Source organism: Podarcis pityusensis (genome assembly GCF_964106645.2).
Source record: "Podarcis pityusensis genome assembly, chromosome: 1".
In the NCBI taxonomy this organism is placed as follows: Eukaryota; Metazoa; Chordata; class Lepidosauria; order Squamata; family Lacertidae; genus Podarcis; species Podarcis pityusensis.
Genome location: NC_138028.1, coordinates 13,919,163 through 13,937,888, shown reverse-complemented (window position 1 = coordinate 13,937,888; position 18,726 = coordinate 13,919,163). Strand labels below are relative to the sequence as shown.

The following is an 18,726-nucleotide window of genomic DNA, read 5'->3' as shown; positions in this document are numbered from 1 at the left end:
TTTCTTCTCCCATTAGATTCACCCCTGCGTACCCCCCAGAAAAAAAGCACTAGCAATCAGAAAACCCCAAAAGCCCAGAAATGGACCATCCCAAGGGTGGATTGGGGATGAGCCAGGCTGGGATCCAGCTGCCCTCACAGCTGGCAGGGGCTGGGATTGGGATTGGAGGCTGACGTTGGCACAGGCATCAGGCCCAATCTGCTTCCTTCTGCAGCTGCTGTGGCTGGTCAGGCTGCAGATGTGGCAGTAACTCTCTTGTTGAGCAGCTGCAGCAGTGAGCAGTTTAGATTACTTTGCCTGAGTAGACTTGTACCTGTGGGTGTTGTGAACAGGAAGAAGAAGTGCCTCACACTTCCCCTTCCTCTGTGGTACTGCCTTTTCCAGAATATTTTTTTGTATCTGCCCTGTCCTGGAGATGCATAGGATGTCCTTGCACCTGGAACATGCTTATATCTCAGGAAATAAAGATAGAAGCACGTCCAATGGGACAGTGTTGTGAACGAACAGGAAGCGTGAAGTACTTCCTGTTGCACTTGACAACCTTGGAACATCCAAATCTGTTCTTGGTTGGAGGAAAACCTCTGACCATTGAGTAGGCTAAATATATCTTTTGCTGAACGTCCGTCAGGGTTAAAAATACTAGTATGTTCCTATGTTGAATGTATATCAAAATGTTTATATGTGTGGTATTTACTATCTAGTATCTTTTGCAGACTACAGGTATTCTCTTCTTTCAAGATGCCTCTTTCAGGCTTTCCTGGAAGTATTTTTAAAAAATGCAAGTAGTATCTTTAAATATAGGACCTCTCTTTGGGGCTTTGAGTGGCTCACTGCACTCTGCTCATGTGCTGTCCCTTTCCATGTCCCCCAGAATCTGTTCCCCAATCCTTTCTCTACTATATCCTATGCATTTTATTCTCCTTCTAATTCTTGCCAAGAAGTTTAAAATTCTGCAGATACATGCATCTATGAGAATCAGTTATGAGAAATAACTACATCTTTGCAAACTTTACTTGCTACACAGATATGGAAAGTGTTTGGAGGAAATCTAAAAACTTATTCATAATAAATAGCTACATTTTAGGCTAGCAAGCTTATCAGTTGCACCTTCCCCATAACTACAGCATTCATAGGAAGCAAACTTTTCTCCTTAAGACTTTAAAAAGTCTTTGGTGCCAGAGTAATTCTTCTGGCCAGGTCTCCACACTCTTGACATGCATTTTGCATTGCAGATGGGTCATTAACAGTGCAAACCTATACAACCTATGAAGCAAGTACCGAATTTTTCGCCCCATAGGGCGCACCGGCCCGTAAGGTGCACCTAGTTTTTTGGGGGGGAAATAAAGAGATTTTTTTTTATTTCCCCCCCCCAGGCACGAGGCTGGGGCGGGGGAAGCCAGAGCTTCCCCCGACCCCAGCCCCCGGAACAGGGAGGGCTCCCGCGGCTTGCGCAGACCTACCCGAAGCCCCGGCGCGACTGCTCAGCGCGACGGGGCTTCGGGGTGCAGGCAGCTCTGCGCAAGCCGGAGGAGCCCGGCGGGAACTCCCGCGGGCTCCCAAGGCTTGCAGATAGCTTCCTGAAGCCTGGAGAGCGAGAGGGGTCGGTGCGCACCGACCCCTCTCGCTCTCCAGGCTTCAGCGAAAGCCTGCATTCGCCCCATAGGACGCACACACATTTCCCCTCCATTTTTGGAGGGGGAAAAGTGCGTCCTATAGGGCGAAAAATACGGTACCTTTGAATTTAGTCCTATACACCCAGGTAATAGGATGTATAGAATTGCAACCAAAGTCAGTTGGCATGCTTTCTTAATAGGCGTTATGACAATCTTGTTAGCTAGCCAAGCTGTTCAGATACAGGAAAATTTGCTAAGAATCTCTTAAAATTCTCTAGGAGCAAGTTAAACAGACTTACTGCTGAACAGAGATGGCCCTTGTCCAGCACACCTATGCAAAATATTCCTGCAAACATCTCTCTCTCTCTCTCTCTCTCTCTCTCTCTCTCTCTCTCTCTCTCTCTTTGTGTGTGTGTGTGTGTGGTTAAACCACACCCAGTCACTGCCTGAGGAATTTCACATAAGTTTGTTATTCAAATTCTTAAGCTTTACCACTCCCATAAGAAACTCCTACTGGGGACTCTTGATCTTTTTAAAGCTGCTGAAAGGCAGGTTGGAAGAGAATGAAGCCGGGTTTTAGTTCAAGCTTATGCTGCTGTCAGGTTGAGAGAACGACCTGAATCATTTGTCAGTTTGCAGAGACTGTAATGATAGCTTCAGGCCTACTCTGCCAGCAAACTTTACTGCTAAGCTTAAGGTGGAATTGGATGGTTGAAAACCTATAGAATCAGTTAGATGCTACTTTTGCAGTTGGAACTAGATTGTGGAATTAATTGTACAAAAAAGGGGAAATCAAGCTTTAATAATATTTTAACACTTACCAATACAAGTACATATAACTGGAGGTGCAGAATGCAATATTGGAGGACAAAGCCTGGTGGTTATTGCAATCCAGCTCTCTCTCCTGAAGCAATACCCACTTATATGTAAATATTCCAAACATGATATGGAGCCAGTTAGATAAAAAAAATAAGCCCTGGCTGTACTGTAATGTCCGAGATACTGCTTTTCTCCAAGGCACTGTAGTATTCTTTGCCTCTAATATGACATCATCCATATAGCTGTAGTGATAACTACAAAGTTGCTCTCAAAGTATTTACTCTCTGAAGCCCTAGAGCAATCAGTACTGAAGCATATCTTGAAGTATGTCTATAAACAGTCCCGTGGAATGAAGTAAGTGCATTTTTCCACAAACAATTTCTTAGTGTCCTGATGAAATCTGACAGCAGTTTAGGAACAACTTCCATCCAACTGGAAGCATGAGAGTGGAACCAATTCAGAAGAAGATATTTAACAGTATATAATGCCAAAGGCCAGTTCACAAAGTTTGAAATGTTGGAACATTGTATGCATGGTACAGTGCAGGCTTGCAAATGTGTGCTATTGCATCTAAAATATTACACACACACACACACACACACACACACACACAGTGGTACCTTGGGTTACATACGCTTCAGGTTACATACGCTTCAGGTTACAGACTCCGCTAACCCAGAAATAGTACCTTGGGTTAAGAACTTTGCTTCAGGGTGAGAACAGAAATTGTGCTCCAGCGGCACGGCGGCAGCTGGAGGCCCCATTAGCTAAAGTGGTGCTTCAGGTTAAGAACAGTTTCAGGTTAAGTACGGACCTCCGGAACAAATTAAGTACTTAACCCGAGGTACCACTGTATATGTGTGTGTGTGTGTGTGTGTGTGTATATATATATAGTGTCCAATTTTCCACAAACCGTTTCCTCACAACAAATGAAAAAAGTGGAAAGGTTGTGGGAACTAAGTGTATACCTGATACATATTATGGGGTGTGGGGTTATGCGTAAGAGGCAGCATGCATAGGCATGGGACATGCAATGTTGCAATCTTTCCAGATTTCCAACTGAGGAATGAGAGCCCTATCTTGTCCTGGCTCTTTACAATCCTAGTCCTCAAAGACTCTGATATGTTATGTGGTGCGTTCACCTTTTGAAGTCTGTTCTGTCAGGGGCGTGATAGGTCAGTTCATTGCTTTTTGCAGAAGAACCAAGGAGCCAAAGGAATGAAGCCATTCAGGTTTTGGAGTGGGTTATGGCTGCATTTCTTTAAGTGGTAGGTGGGAAATGTGCTTGTGACCCCCCCCCCATCTCTGTAATGCGTCACTCAGATTCTTCAGGCCCAGTGCAGGTGGGGCCATGAAAAACCATTTAAAAGCATTTGCTGGATTAAAAGATGTTGGTCTTAGGAAGTCTTATGCCCTCCGATTCTGATCATACCACAATAACTAGAATCATGCTTAACTAGAATCATGCTTAGCAAGTATAGAGTGCTTTCCACCTTCGCCGGATCAAGCAGTTGGTCCCTTACCTTTCCCGCCCCGACCTGGCCACAGTGATCCATGCAACGGTCACCTCCAGGCTTGACTACTGTAATTCGCTCTACGCGGGGCTGCCCTTGAAGCTGTCCCAGAAACTCCAGTAGGTGCAGAATGCTGCAGCGAGGCTCCTCACAGGGTCTCTGCCGTGGGAGCATATTCACCCAGTGCTTTTCCAGCTGCACTGGCTCCCGGTGGAGTACACGGTCAGGTTCAAGGTGCTGGTTTTGACCTTTAAAGCCCTTCACGGCCTAGGACCCTCGTACCTACGGGACCGCCTCTCCTGGTATGCCCCACGGAGGACCTTAAGGTCCATAAATAGCAACACCCTAGAGGTCCCGGGGCCTAAGGAAGTTAGATTCGCCTCAACCAGGACCAGGGCTTTTTCAACACTGGCTCCGGCCTGGTGGAACGCTCTGTCTCATGAGACCAGGGCCCTGCAGGATCTGATTTCTTTCCGCAGGGACTGTAAGACAGAGTTGTTCCACCTGGCCTTTGGCTTCGAGTCACTTTGATCCCCCCCCCTTTCTTTTTTCTTTTTTCCTTTCTCCTCCTGTGATGAGGCTGCATTTTAATGTTTTAATGTTGTATTTTAATCTTGTTTTTAAGTTGTATTCATTCAACTTTTTTATTATTGGTTGTTAGCCGCCCTGATCCTGGCCTTGGCTGGGGAGGGCGGGGTATAAATAAAATTTATTATTATTATTATTTATTATTATTATTATTTAGTAGAGTGGTTCCTGGTTCAATCATTGGCATCTCCAGTTAGAACATAAGTAGAGCCCGCTGCACCAGGTATGTGGTCCATCTAGTTCAGCATCCTGTTCTCAGTGGCCATGGGAATCCCACAAGCAAGACCTGTGTGCAATAGCACTCTCCCCTCCAGTTTTCAGAAAGTGGTATTCCGGAGCATACTGCCTCTGATTGCAGATAGTAATTCTGAGAGAGACCTCTGCCAGAAACCCTGGAAAGCTGCTGCCTGAAAGTTGACAGTAGTGGGCTTGATAGGCCAATGGTCTGATTTGGTATAAAGCAGTTCCATATGCGCATAGGTAGGCCAGTCTTTATTTATCACTCCTCTCAGAGTTGTTTCCACCAACCTCCCATCCAGGCACTAAGCCAGAGTATTCGCCATTGGCATAAGCTTAGGAGTTTCCAGACCAGTCACTTGCAATCTCATATCACAGCTGAAAAGTGGAGGCTGGGAAATTTTGATTGAGGTAATCCAGAACAAGCTAACTGCGCTTAAGTCTGAGTTAAATCAGTGGGGTGGGTTAAATAAGCTCCATTATTTTAAAAAGGCTCCTAGCATTTATGTCATAAATTCTAATTGGCTGCCATTTGTTTTCAGGTTCAATTCATAGGGCTCATTTTGGCTTATGAAGCCTGATGTAGCTCAGGACCACAATACAACCAAGGTTACCTCCTTACATTAGAACCTGCCTTGCCTTTATGATTGTCACCTGAAGCACTTCTTTCTTACTTTCTCCAAGAGAAGTGCAGAGTGTGCCAGCAAGGGGATAGGTCTTTTTAGTGGTAGCCCCCACCTCCTCTAATAATCTCCCCAAGGAGTTCTGCCTGGTGCCTATGTTATTAGCTTTACAGTGCCAGGCCAGGACCATTTTGTTCTCTCGGACTTTTTGTTCTTAAGGTGATGTGATTTTTAGTCTGTTTCAGTGTTGGATGGGGAATAATATGTATGTATGTATGTTTGTATGGGGAATAGTATGTATGTATAACGTATAACCCTGCAGTTCAGAGCTGCTTGGGTTATGTTGCATTGTGGAACACAGCACTTGTTGCTACCTGAAAGGGAGAAAAATGTACTTGATGATGTTGCTGTGTCTCAAGAACCGTTGTGATGAAATATTTAAGATAACGAGCAAATGAATGAGGTCTATAATTGCAGTAGCAGTTAATAATATATCTCATGGAATGAAGTATTGCGAAATCATTTTTTTCAGCGAAGGGAAATTGCTTGGTAGTATGATTTAATATTTATTTTCCACTTATCAACAGAAGCAAAAAGAAAAGAAGAAGAAAAAGACTTTTTGGAAAGTCTTATTCTTCATATGTGATAATGTACTATCTTGGTCATATCTGCCAGCCCTTATGCAAGTTTGTATGTGTCATTTCCCTTGAAGTAAACAATAGGGAGCAGTTACCAGCTCACAGATCCTACGTGCTATTTCTGAATTTCTTGGTTAGGCATCAGGGTAGTTTAAAGCCTTTTTGCCTCTTGGAAAGTCTGAATGTGATACTGTAATGTGCTTACACACAGGCATAGGATATAACACAGTAATTATGCAAGAGGATCCCTTGTTCTCTTTCCCCAGGGAGTTGGGCCCATCTTGTGTACTGGGCACAGCCATTGCTGACGCTGATCCTGTTCTAGCACAGCCGCCACCAAATCTCTACATGGCTGCTCCACTGAGCAAAGGGCTGTTTTGATTGATAGGGAGCCATGAAAAAGGGAATTAAGTTATGGTCAACTCTGTGTGTCCCATTTTTAAGACCACTGGCCCTTAAATCTGAGTGTTGGTGCAGCCATATGCCAACTAGGAGTCTTGTAGCAAAGAGAGTTTCCCTTTCTTCTTCTTTTACTCCCTGAAAATGCCCACTTGACTCACAGACTGGGAAGAATTTCGTGAAGGGATAGCTCTCTCCATCTTGATCTATGAGTTTTCCAGGGCCACCCTCTGCTGGAGACAGAGTGTTTGGAATTTAACACTTGATACAGCTAAATATTACACTTGGAGAAGATTTGGCACAGTTTGTGTTTACTTACGACTGAATGATGGGCATGTTGCACTGACCACAAATTCACAAACATGCCTGAGTTTGATTGACAAGTAGGCATTGATACAAATCTTTCCTACATCATGTTATTTGTCATCAGTGTGACTTACAGGTCCCCTTCTGAAGAGAAAAATCAATATGGGAAATGGCTCTTAGATCCAGTTTATCAAAGAGTTGTTTCCATGTTAGCATGCTACAGATATTTCTATTAAGGTACTGGTGTGGTTAAAAATAAGTTCGTCCACTTTCTTAAAGGCACCATGATGTGATCCGCTTGCTACGCACAACGGGAGCTCACCTTTCAAGCCAAGAGCTCGTGAATGTTGGAACAGAACTCTGCAGGTATGAAAAAGTCATTTTTAAATGTCTTCAGATGACATTGCACTGTCTCTATAAACTAGTTGACACATGGAATGACATCACTTGATTTGTCCACACTCATTTACTGTACATTTGATGACCAGCAGCTGAATGAAGTGATTTGAAAGTTCTTTATTTATTACATTTATATCCCCACAACCAACCCTGTGAGGTAGGGCTAGGTTGAGAGGCACTGACTGGCCCGAGGTCACCCCATGAGCGTCAAGCCTGATTCGAGATTCAAACTCTGGTCTGGCAGGTCCTAGTCCTGCATTCTAACCACTACAGATTTTATATCTGTGATTGCCCATTCACACAATACATGCCATGCCATTGCTTACTACTGTAGTCATCAAGAGAATGACAGGTATGTAAACCAGGACTTTGTTCACCATTGTATAAAGGTGGCAGTGGAATGATTAAGGATAGTTGGTTAACTATTAAAACTGGTTTGTAAGGGAATACAAATTTCAGCCATTTCGAGTTTGGTTTTTGTCGTAAAGTTTGGGTTGCAAAATGGTTGCTGTTTTACTTTTAAGGCTCTCAAGCATTGGAGTGTCAAATGTTCACAGGAAAGTTAAAAGTTCAAGGGTAGATGTTTTGTTTAGGAAGTTTTGTACCAGACGTTGTGCACATGAGGGTCAAAAGTTCATTCTAGGATTCTGGCAATTAAAGGGAAGTAATTGTTAACCAAACTCTCCTCATTTTGTGATTGACTGAAAGATTGAGAGGAAGGGGGAGTGAAAATATTGTATATAAGCCACAGCTAATCAGAATGTTGTGGAGTCAGGCTTGGAATCTGCTATGCCAAATTTAACACCTGCCAGGATTATTAAAGGAGGCAGTTAATCCACTCCCCTTATGTTTTTTTCACAAATAAATTGACCCTACTCTTAGCTTCTTCTGCCCTCTGAAGGACTTGTTAAACTGCTTGGCCATACAGAATAGCAAAATGCTTTGAGACTTTCAAGAACAACCAGAAAAAAAAAATCCACGTATGATGCAATTTTGTACCAAGGTGTTTTGTTAGCCCTGACTGGTTTTTCAGTTCATATATTTTGTTGTTTCTCCATGGCTTCTTTTAAAAATTAAGATTGGAGTGGATTTTTGGAGCTCTTTGTTGACTAACCAGGTTTCATAGCACAGAAAAATATATAACACAAATATACCAATCCATTCTAAAAACGACTCTGCAAGTTCTTATTTGACCAGAGATTATGTTTGATCGACATCTCTGTTACTGTAACTAGTAAAAAATGAGGTGAGCCTTGACCCTTTCATATTTGGTTGCTGCCCCAAAGGGGGGGAAATGCAAGGGGCTGTTGGAGGGAGGGGGAAAGAAGCAACCAAATTCCCTTTTTCTTTCTATCTCTGCTCCTCCCTCCTATATATCAAAATGCCAGTTAATGAAATCCAAGGATGCTTTCCTTCAAGCCTGTTATCATAGCCCATCTCCAGGCTAAAATGCTGTTCAATTCTGATCACAGCTGTCGGGAAAAATTATGATTCTGACAGAACTTTGACCATGCCTCTAATACCTGATTATCCTTCTGGAGAAATAAAATATGGAGTGGGGTTTTTATGATCTTAATCTGTCATCTGTCCCAGCGGTTACGGAGACTGCATAAAGAGGCATGGCCAGGCCAGCTAATAGGAACCGTATCCTTGAATGTGCTTGAGGCAGAATTATCTTCCTCTCACTCGAAATCACTACCCTGCTTATCAAGGCTCTTCACCAACAGAGAAGCATAATCTCTTCACTATCTGGGTGACACTTTTCAGCTATAAACATCTCAATCTCCCACAGAGGCTTAATATGCTCCTTGTGAGGAGTTCAGGTAAAAGGATATACAACAGCTTCAGGGCGGCAGTGGTGGTGGGGAGATGAGAAGAGGCGCCTTTGCCTCTTAGGATGGGCCTGTGCAGCTTGCAACCTACCACATCACCTGTCATGTATTGTGGTTTGCAAGGTGCTTGACAACCCATTCAATTTTGCATTATTAGATGGGCAGAACCCCTGCCCCCACCAATTTTTTAGCCCTTGATGCTCATACTAGGCTTGAGAGCCAGTGTGGTGTAGTGGTTAAGAGCGGTAGACTCGTAATCTGGTGAACCGGGTTCGCGTCTCCGCTCCTCCACATGCAGCTGCTGGGTGACCTTGGGCTAGTCACACTTCTTTGAAGTCTCTCAGCCCCACTCACCTCACAGAGTGTTTGTTGTGGGGGACGAAGGGAAAGGAGAATGTTAGCCACTTTGAGACTCCTTCGGGTAGTGATAAAGCGGGATATCAAATCCAAACTCCTCCTCTTCTTCTTCTTGAAGGCTGTGTTAGGCTTTGCAGGTCACAAGTTACATAGTCATGTCTTACGATGTACATTTTGGAGGTCACAAGTTGCATAGTCATGTCTTACGATGCACATTTTGGAGAAAGATGGATGCCAACACAATATTTCATAGAATCATAGTTGGAAGGGAGTCATCTAGTCCAACCCTCTGAAATATAGGAATCTTATCTAAAGCATTCAAGACAGATGGCCATCCAACCTCTGCTTAAAAACTTACAATGAAACACCAAGTCTACCACTTCCTGAGGTAGTCCATTCCTCTGCCGAATTGCTCTTACTATCAAAAAGCTCTTCCTGGTGTTTAACTGGAATCTCCTTTCTTGTAACTTGAAACCATTGGTTTGAGTCCTACTCTCCAGATCATGAGAAAACAAGCTTGATTCATGTGACGGCCCTTCTTGAAGATGGCTATTATATATCTCCTCCTCTTAGTCTCTTCTTATCCAGGCTAAATATCCACAGCTCCTTCAACTGTTCCTCATAAGGCTTGGTTTCCAGTCTGTTGGTTCCAGTCTTGGTTGCCCTCCTCTGCACACGTTCCAGCTTCTTAAATTGTGGTGCCCAGAATTGGACACAGTATTCCAGGTGTGATCTGAGGAAGGCAGAATAGAGTGGTACTATGACTTTCCTTGATCTGGACACTATACTTCTGTTGATGCAGCCTAGAATAGCATTAACTTTTTTTTTTTTTTTTTTTTGCTGCTGCATCGCACTGTTGACTCATGTTAAGCTTGTGGTCCTCCAAGACCCCCAGATTCTTTTCACATGTACTGCTAGTAAGCCAGGTGTCCTGCATCTTATATTTGTGCAGCTGGTTCTTCTTGCCTAAGTGCAGAACCTTGCATTTGTCCCTATTGAAATACATTTTGTTAGTTTGCACCCAGTTTTCCAATCTGTTAAGGTCATATTGAATCTCAATTTGGGTTGTGTCATTTGTGTGTGGCCTTTTGAATTACTTTTATTCATTTGGTATTCTTAGACTAGAGACAGATGTGAGAGATTCCCATCCCTCCAACCGCCAAGAGGCTTGATGTTTCAGGTGATATAAATCACTCACTCTTGCTTTTGATGTAGTACTGAACACTAACTAGGCTTCTACAGGCTTCCTACCCCTAGAATTTAGCCACCGAGCTACAATTTTTTACAAAATCTGGCTCCTATGTCTTTATTAGTGTTTTAATTAAATAAATTGGTTTCACTTACCGTCTCCTTGAACATCTGCTTAACTTGCCTTGACGTTTTGTTAGCTGGGACTCCCTTTAGCTTATGCCCCAAGAGCCTTTCCAGTTTTGGGAGATAGTTTCACAACTGGAGGGGGTGACTGCTGACAATGCCTGTCTGCCTTGCTTTGCCTTGCCTTGCCTTGCCAAGGCTGATCATAGTGATCAGAATGAAATGGAGAAGGACGAAGTTTTTAAGGAGTCTATTGAACATTCAGCTTTATGAATTACACTGCAGAGATGCTAGCAGTGGTGCTGGTGGCTGGTTCTCATTGGGAACTGGTGGGGTGGAAGGCAGAAGTTCAGAGCCAACGGCAAGCAGAGGCAACCCCTGACTAATCATACTCAGTGAAAATCCACTGAAGTTAGTGGATATGATTAACTTAGGTTAATTAACTCCAGTGGGTCTACGCTGAGTAGAACTTAAGTTGAGTACAGCTCCAAGCTTTTGAGAGGACTTCAACATCCTGCTCTGTTGATCGTTTCATCAGGACAAGCATTTCAACTTGCCAGAAGGAATTATTCTTGCTCTCCTCCTTCCACACACTTCTGGGGGGTTCTCCCAACACTCCCCTGAACCAATTTTTTTTTTGGGGGGGTGTGCTAGCGGAGGAGAGGGGAAAGCCCTGTTGTGGAAGTGGAAGTCGTTGCACAGGCTTTCACTGATGGGGCTCACCCTTTTCCGTATTTGGTTGCAATTTTTGGTATTTTTTCTGTCCCTTTGCAACTGATGTGCCCATGCTTTCCTTACAGGCGCAAATGGAAGCATGGGAAGCAGATTAAGAACACCAAATTGTCTTTTGAATGTGGCCAAGAAAAAGTGCCTTCCTAACCCCCAACAGCTTTTTATCAAGTTGCATCTTTTTTTTTAATGATATTTATTGAAAAAAAAAATTTTTTTTTAAATTACACACACAAAAAAAGACAAGACAGAAAAATAAAAATAAAAAATAAAACCATCATTCTCAAATTCTCCACTTTCAATACCTTCTTTCTTTGACCTCCTCCTCCTCCCTTTTCTTGTATCCTGATTAATAATAATCACAGCAAATCCTTTCCATAATTCATAGTATTCTGTCATTACATTACCTTAATCTATTTTCATCTTATCTTATAAAAAAAAACCTTAAAGTTTAAAACTTAAATCTTATTTTTACCAACTTCTCCTAGCCATAACATTCTTACCAAATTCTTTAGACATTTTTACAAGAGCCAAGTAATTTCATTTCAACATTTTTCTAGCATTCATCAATTTTATAGAACAATCCTAATAATAATAAAAAAAGAAATAAACAATCCAATCTTCATCCAGCGTCCCTTCCTCCTGGTCCCGGGTTTTGTCAGTCCTTTTTATCTTATTAGTCTAGCACATTAACCTGGTAATCTTATATCCGAAGCCCTCAAGTCTCTTCCATGTCCCTTCCGCAGCTCTTCTTCATATTTTCCTTTCATTCGTGGGAACTCCAGCTTGGTAATGTTTTTGACCCTTTTCAACAAATCAGCCCCTTTTTCATAGTCCAGACTAGACTCCATGTGGTATTTAAAAACATGTTTTAGATTCCCTCCAAAATTGAGAGCCCCCACAGCTCCAAACATCTGACAGCCCATTGCCAGACTCGAAAAGTCCAAATCTCCCTGTATAGGGGGGTCTGTCCAACCCCCCATTTCCAAACCAAACCAAACTTTATCTTTCCAAGTCTGGTTTTTTCCAAGTTCATTTGTCAAATCCAAAAATTTATGTTCCTGCTGGGCCGCAGCTCCCTCCGTCTCTGGCGCCCAAGATTCAGCAGCATCCTCTTCTCTCAGCTGTTCTGTCATGGCACACTCCTGTTTTAGCTCCTGGGTGGGCTCCATATAATTTCCCACTACCTGTTCAAAGGTTCTGGCCGCATTAGTCATCAAATCCGTCTTCTGGCTTAACTGATCCAATAGGGCATTTATTTTGCAGAGAGCACCCAACAGTGCTTCTGAAGACATTGTCCTGCAAGGTCACAAATTCTTTCCCACGGTTGTAATCTGTGGCAGCTGCAAGCTCCCAGGGATTAGTTACAATTTCACAGTCCCCCTCTAGGGGGAAATCTTCTGATTGTTCTTTCTTTTAAAAACAATAGCAACAAAGTTTCTTTTTTAAGGTATTTTGTCCATATTTGTTCTTTATAAAATGCGAAAGGAAACAATGGAATCACTATGTTTCTCTTCTTTTAACTATCTGTCAAAGACATTTGTTTCTGGTCAATGAGCTTCAAACGTCAATTCTGACACCCCGCTCCAGGATCAGGATGGTGGAAAATTACTTTGCTTTAAACTCACTTCTGCAGGTTTAAACAGCCCAAAAAAGATCCCCCTTCTTCTCCTGCTACTGAAGGGGGGTTCAGCGATTTTAAATGATGAAAACCAATCCTTTGAAAGTGATTTTTAAAGCTCTAGTTTATGTTGTCTTTGCTTTATTCTGGCTGCAAGGAAACGGAAGGCTGACTTCCTGTTTAGACATTACCGTTTCAGTACCAAATTAAGGTAAATTTTTAAGTCCAAATTCCTTTCTATTTCGCCAGTTCTTATTTAAAGTCCAAATGTTCAATGTTCCAGTACTCACGGGTGGTTATTTTAGATGCCAAATTGTCCCAGGAAAAAGGCAGCGCTCTCCAGCAACGGCTATGCGGCTTCGCTCCGCAGAAAAAGCAATTGACTCACACCACCGCGCCACTTCCCCCTCTTCGCTTCGGAGCCCGTTAGTGGGTTCCTTTGCGGGTTGGGGGGGGCGCTAAGGGTGCCCGCCGAGTCCCACGGTCACAGGCTTCATCCGCCTGTGATTTCCAGAAGGGTCCCCGCTTCGCCGTAGCGGAAAAGACCCGTTTCATGAGGAGCTAGTCCCTCCAGTTCAGAGGGAGTCCGCCATTACCGATGGCGCCACCCCGGAAGTCATCAAGTTGCATCTTAAAGGGGCTTACCATTCATGCCACTATCAGTTTGCTGGTGTGCCCTCTGAAATCAACCAGAGCTAAAAGAATTTTTTTAGTTTTGCCATTTTAAAACCCGGAAATATTGCTCCTTGCTATAAGAGGATCTTAGGCTTATGTATGAACCCAGCTTCATAAACTACATTCTCAACGTTTTACTTAGCGTTGATTTAGTAACAAGTCTTTATTTTAATACATGAAATCCAGCTGAAGACTTATTCATTAGGTGCACTTATGAAACTTTCAACGTATTACTAATCTTGTGTATATCTAAGATGGTGGAAAAGACATGATTAGCGATGCAGCTGATGAAAGAGTTTTGCTTAATCTCCTGACTCATAATGAAGGAAAGGACTGGAATCTTAAAAGGCAATTTTCCCATGCAAGGAGCATAATTAACCCAATATATGAATCGCGAGGAGAGTAGTTTGGCTAAATAAATGACCAGCGCCAATCAATTCCATTCTTTTTAATTGTGATGTCTTCATTTGGTAGGCATCAGGGAGGGCAATATCCCATTTAAATGTAAGTACAGTATCTCCATCTCTGTGGTGGGCAAAAGCCTTTATTTAAAAAAATGACACAAAGAATAAAAAAAATTAAAATAGAATTTGTTAAAAATGTGTATGTGGACACTGTGCTGGCCTAGGTTGGCCTTTGGCCCTTGGCCTGATCCAGCTGGGCTTATTGACACCTCTTTTGCCCTCTAGGCTGGCATCCCTCAGAAGGCCAGGTTTGTCTGGGGAAGAGAAAGGCCTTCGAGCTGCTAACTCCTACTTTCCACCTTTCATGAAATTAAAGTTAACATGCTTTTGTAGCACATTTGCTGTTATGCCGCATTCAGGCAGTGAATTCTAAAGTCCTTTTTAAAAATGAAAATGAAGCAATTTGAATGCCGTCTATCCCACTTAAACTGCATGTCATGAGCTGAATCTTGTGTTGTTGTGAAATATGAAACTGCGTGTGCCTTTTCCCCTTTGGTCATGGGCACACCCACTGGGTGAAACTGGCCTGTTGAAAGCTTCTTCCTGTACACTCCTATTCATTTATGCGCCTGATTCATCAACACTGTTGCTAGCTCAGCTGTTTGGAGCTTTTGTAACCTTGTCCTGCTTCTTCTGGCAGCCATCCCCAGCCTTTCCTTTGTCATCCTTTTTGGAGGTACATTGTTGCCAGTGCACAGAATTGGATGCCATCAGCCCTAGCAAGCATGACCAATGGTTAGGGAGGATTGTAGTTGCATTTAAGCAACATCTGGAGGGCCACAGGTTCTCCAGGCCTGCTGTAGAGGTTTGAATGAGTTTCTAGGTCAATATTTTTTGGGCTAAATGTATTAAGAATTGTTAATGGGTCCTGGGAAGAGAAAGCTGGATCTCAAATCAGTTTCCCTACTCCATTTTGGAGTGGGAAACTGATGCTATGTAAAGCAAAGGTAGCCATGTTGGTTCACAAGGAGCCGACCTCAAAGTCACAAAATAGGGACAAGCTTTCAATCTATACAGAACTGTTTATCAGGCAGCATCACGTTGGATGTTGTTGCCATAAATTCATCCTGGAAACTTTTGTTCTAAGAGTGAGATTGCAGACACTTATTAAACTTCTCCAAATCAAATCATCTTTGTTATTTCACATTGATGTCTCAGTCCTAAGCATGTTTTCTCAAATGTAAATGATATGGATTTAAAAGCGGGGGTGAGGAACCTCCTGCCTGTGGGTCAAACTAGACTTCAAAGTATATTTAGAATTGCAGTCTAAATTGAGATTTAAAATTTGTAATTAACTGTTGTTTCTGGTGCTGAACGCACTGAAAAATATTATTTGCCCCCTTGGTGATAAGCTACCTCCAACAGAGTTGTGGATAGAGGGGATCCTGTGTTTGAGATCGCTAGGCCCGTCTGAAGAACAACAGTCCCCATTCAAAAGCCCCATTCCTTCACAAGTCGTTTGGTTTGAAAGCCTTGGCAGCAGCACATGTTTGAATCTGTTTTAAATTTGGAAAGCAGATTGTACTGCTTTGAACATGGAAGATAAAATATATATTCTTCCCTCTCCCCATGCCAGTCTTGCTTTTAATGGAGATGTTGAAGGACTGCTGGCCTGGCATCTGGCTGGTGTGGATCTCAACCATCCTGGTTATGATGGGAGCACTCCATATGCCGTGGTAAGTGTGTGATTACTGTAATATGTCAGATGGACGTCCTGTTCAATATGTATGTTAAATCAAACACCTCTTCGGTTCTAAGGCAAATCTCCAAAGTGCCCCGCATCAAATACAACTTAAGAGGTTTCTGAAATGGCTTTGCACAGGATTCAGTGGAGCTGCAGGAGCAGGAGACTCTGGAAGGCCTAGGTCAGCCTTCCCCAATCCAGTGTCCTCCAGGTGCTTTTGAATACAACACTCATGGCTCATGGCAGCTGCAGCCCAAAGTAAGAAGAAGAAGAGGAGTTTGGATTTGATATCCCGCCTTATCACTACCCTCAAAGGAGTCTCAAAGCGGCAAACGTTCCCCTTTCCCTTCCTCCCCCACAACAAATACTCTGTGAGGTGAGTGGGGCTGAGAGACTTCAAAGAAGTGTGACTGGCCCAAGGTCACCCAGCAGCTGCATGTGGAGGAGCGGAGACACGAACCCGGTTCACCAGATTACGAGTCTACCGCTCTTAACCACTACACCACACTGACTCTCAGTCAGCAAAGCAACTGGAGAGCATCAGCCTAGAAAGCATGGGTCCAAGCAGTTTTCCCCCTTGCCTCGCTCTTTTCCAAGGGAGAACTCACTCTTTAGCAATGCATTGGAATAAATGGCAATTTGGTGAAAACCTGAATTGCCATTTGTTCCAAACAAGTGCTAAAGAGCATTTTCCCCCAGGGAAGAGCAGCAGGACAAGAGGAAGTGTTTATAAGCCCTTAGAGCAGTGCCTGGAATGAACTAGTTCAGATTAATTAATTCATTGAATTAGTTCAAAATCTTTGAGATACATCAGGAACTAGAGGAGGAGACTCATGAAGTCTTTTCCAGATCTTTCCCCTCCCCCTTCATCTCTGCTGTCAGGAACTTAATGGGGGAAGCACGGAGACTTGGAAAAGGCTTTGAGCAAACAGGAGCTCATGAGCTGTCTTAATGGTTTTGCAAAAGCCTCTTTGAGGTAGCTCCCCTGAGCATGCTTCTTCAAAGGCCGCTTTTGCACAGCCCTTTAATGGTGAGCAGATGAGTGAGGATAAAATCCTGCTTCCTTGGGAACAGAATTGCATAGCCAAGGCAGGATTAACCCCTCCCTCCCACCCATCAGTTGATGTCAGCTGCTGTTGGTGCGTTAGTGTGGTCTGGGGGAAATGATATCATGTGCCAAATGGACTCCCTGGCAGGCCAAGATTGGTCTGCAGTCCAGAGATTCTTCATTCCTGGTGTAAACAGAACCACAAGGGCCTATGCTGTGCCTATGCTGATGTTTCGAAATGGCAGGGCCTGTAGGGAAATAACAGGGCCAGCAAGAAAGAAAGTGTGCAACTGGGTGATTGCTCAGGGTTTTGTGCAAGTACCTGCTCAGCTTTTGTGCGCAGGGGAAAGGGCTCTGATTCTAATACTTCTAGATTGGTGCTAAATCACATAGACAGTAGGCTAGGGAGAAAGTTACTGTCTACTCATAGCTTTAATGGAATGAAAAATCTCAATTGAGTTTGTGTGGTACAGTATAGTTATTTATTTAGCTATCTGTTTTTTGAACTTCTAGTCTGCCAACTCAGCTGAAAGAACTCTCTAATACACCATTTAAAAATTACATAGTATGCAATAAAATACACATAAAGTCTCTTAATGGATAAACAACCATAAAAGTTAATAGAAAGCAAGGAAAACAGCAGAAATTAAAACCACTTGATTTCTCGGCTCAAAAAGAAAGAGACCTGTTTCTAGTGATCCATCTTCTAAACCACTGATCTCTTTTTCAAGCCATCTTCAGCACTCTGGAAATCATCCAACCTATCGCTGTAAACCTGATGAAAAGAAAAGAGTTTTATTATTTTCCTAAACTTTCCAATTGGCCAATCCTGGTGAGTTTTTCTTGGGAGAGGAACATGCCACTCCTGAAAAGGCCCTGTTAGTAGATTCCAGTTTGACCTCAGGTGTTGAAGAGATCTGAAGCAGAGGCTTTTCATTGAAGTGTGAAGCGTATAGACGGTGCATATGGGAGCAGCATGTTTAGGTGCCTCTGTGTGATTTGTGCATGTGTATGAGCACCTATGTGCAGATGGCATAGCAGCACTTACTACTATCACAACCTTTTCTTGTAGGCAAGAGCTGCAAATCGTATGAAAGTCATGGAGTTTTTATGTCAGCTGGAGGCCTAATTTGGTAAGGCTTACGCTTTGAGAAACAACTACCACCAATGTTTGGCGGTGTGCATGTGGGTCATTCGCTCCATGAGGAAATGGGGGTTTGGGAAATGGACTGAGTTGGGACCACAGTCCTCTGGTTTGAGTTCATAGCAGCATATATCCATCTGTTTTATCATTACTTGGTGGGCTAAGGTGTCTTGCATGCTCACTAAGCATACAGTCAACTTTGAAAGCACCAATTCGGGGGATCTCAGGATTTGGAAAATAGATCATTGCCATCAAAACTAACAGCACTGCCCGTTTGGGAGGACAATCCTTGTGTGCACTAGTCTGTAAAGGCTGCATCACATGTACACCTAAGGTTGTGGTATACACACACGCACACGCGCACACACACACACACACACACACACACACCCCGATTATATAATCCCGATTATGTAAAGTGCAAATGGGACTGGTGGTTTGATTCAAGAGTATCATGCTGGTAAGCTTGCCATGGAGGCTGGATTGGCCAAGACTCCCTCTTGGAGACAAATGGGGTGTTCTGCTCTGGAGTATATGAAACCGCCCCAGGGTGGCTTTTCCTCAAGGAAGGCTGTGAAATCCTCCTCCTTGAAATTTCAGGCCACGTCTTAAGTTATTTGAAACATGGCTCCATACTGTGAAGCAAGTTTCTCCTTGCTTCACGGGCATGTTGAAATGATTTCTGCTACTTATCTCTGTATATTCAACAGTATGCAAACACC

The 18,726-nt window shown here is 43.2% G+C and overlaps 1 protein-coding gene and 1 long non-coding RNA gene across 3 annotated transcripts in view; one reads left to right on the top strand and one right to left on the bottom strand.

Annotated features, from left to right (window-relative positions):
- The window catches only part of ASPG (asparaginase), a 61,564-nt gene that overhangs the window by 39,943 nt on the left and 2,895 nt on the right, over nt 1-18,726 (top strand). For both annotated transcript variants that reach the window (XM_080978963.1, XM_080978962.1), the window contains exons 13-15: nt 7,017-7,103; nt 15,705-15,804; nt 17,933-17,993. In XM_080978963.1, coding sequence (XP_080835089.1) covers nt 7,017-7,103; nt 15,705-15,804; nt 17,933-17,989 — 244 coding nt within the window. In that variant the 3' untranslated portion in view covers nt 17,990-17,993. The remainder of the gene's footprint in view (nt 1-7,016; nt 7,104-15,704; nt 15,805-17,932; nt 17,994-18,726) is intronic.
- LOC308470514 overlaps nt 17,320-18,726 on the bottom strand; it is a 114,653-nt gene continuing 113,246 nt past the window's right edge. The window contains exon 2 of the long non-coding RNA XR_013982459.1: nt 17,320-17,635. This is a non-coding gene — a long non-coding RNA (uncharacterized lncRNA). The remainder of the gene's footprint in view (nt 17,636-18,726) is intronic.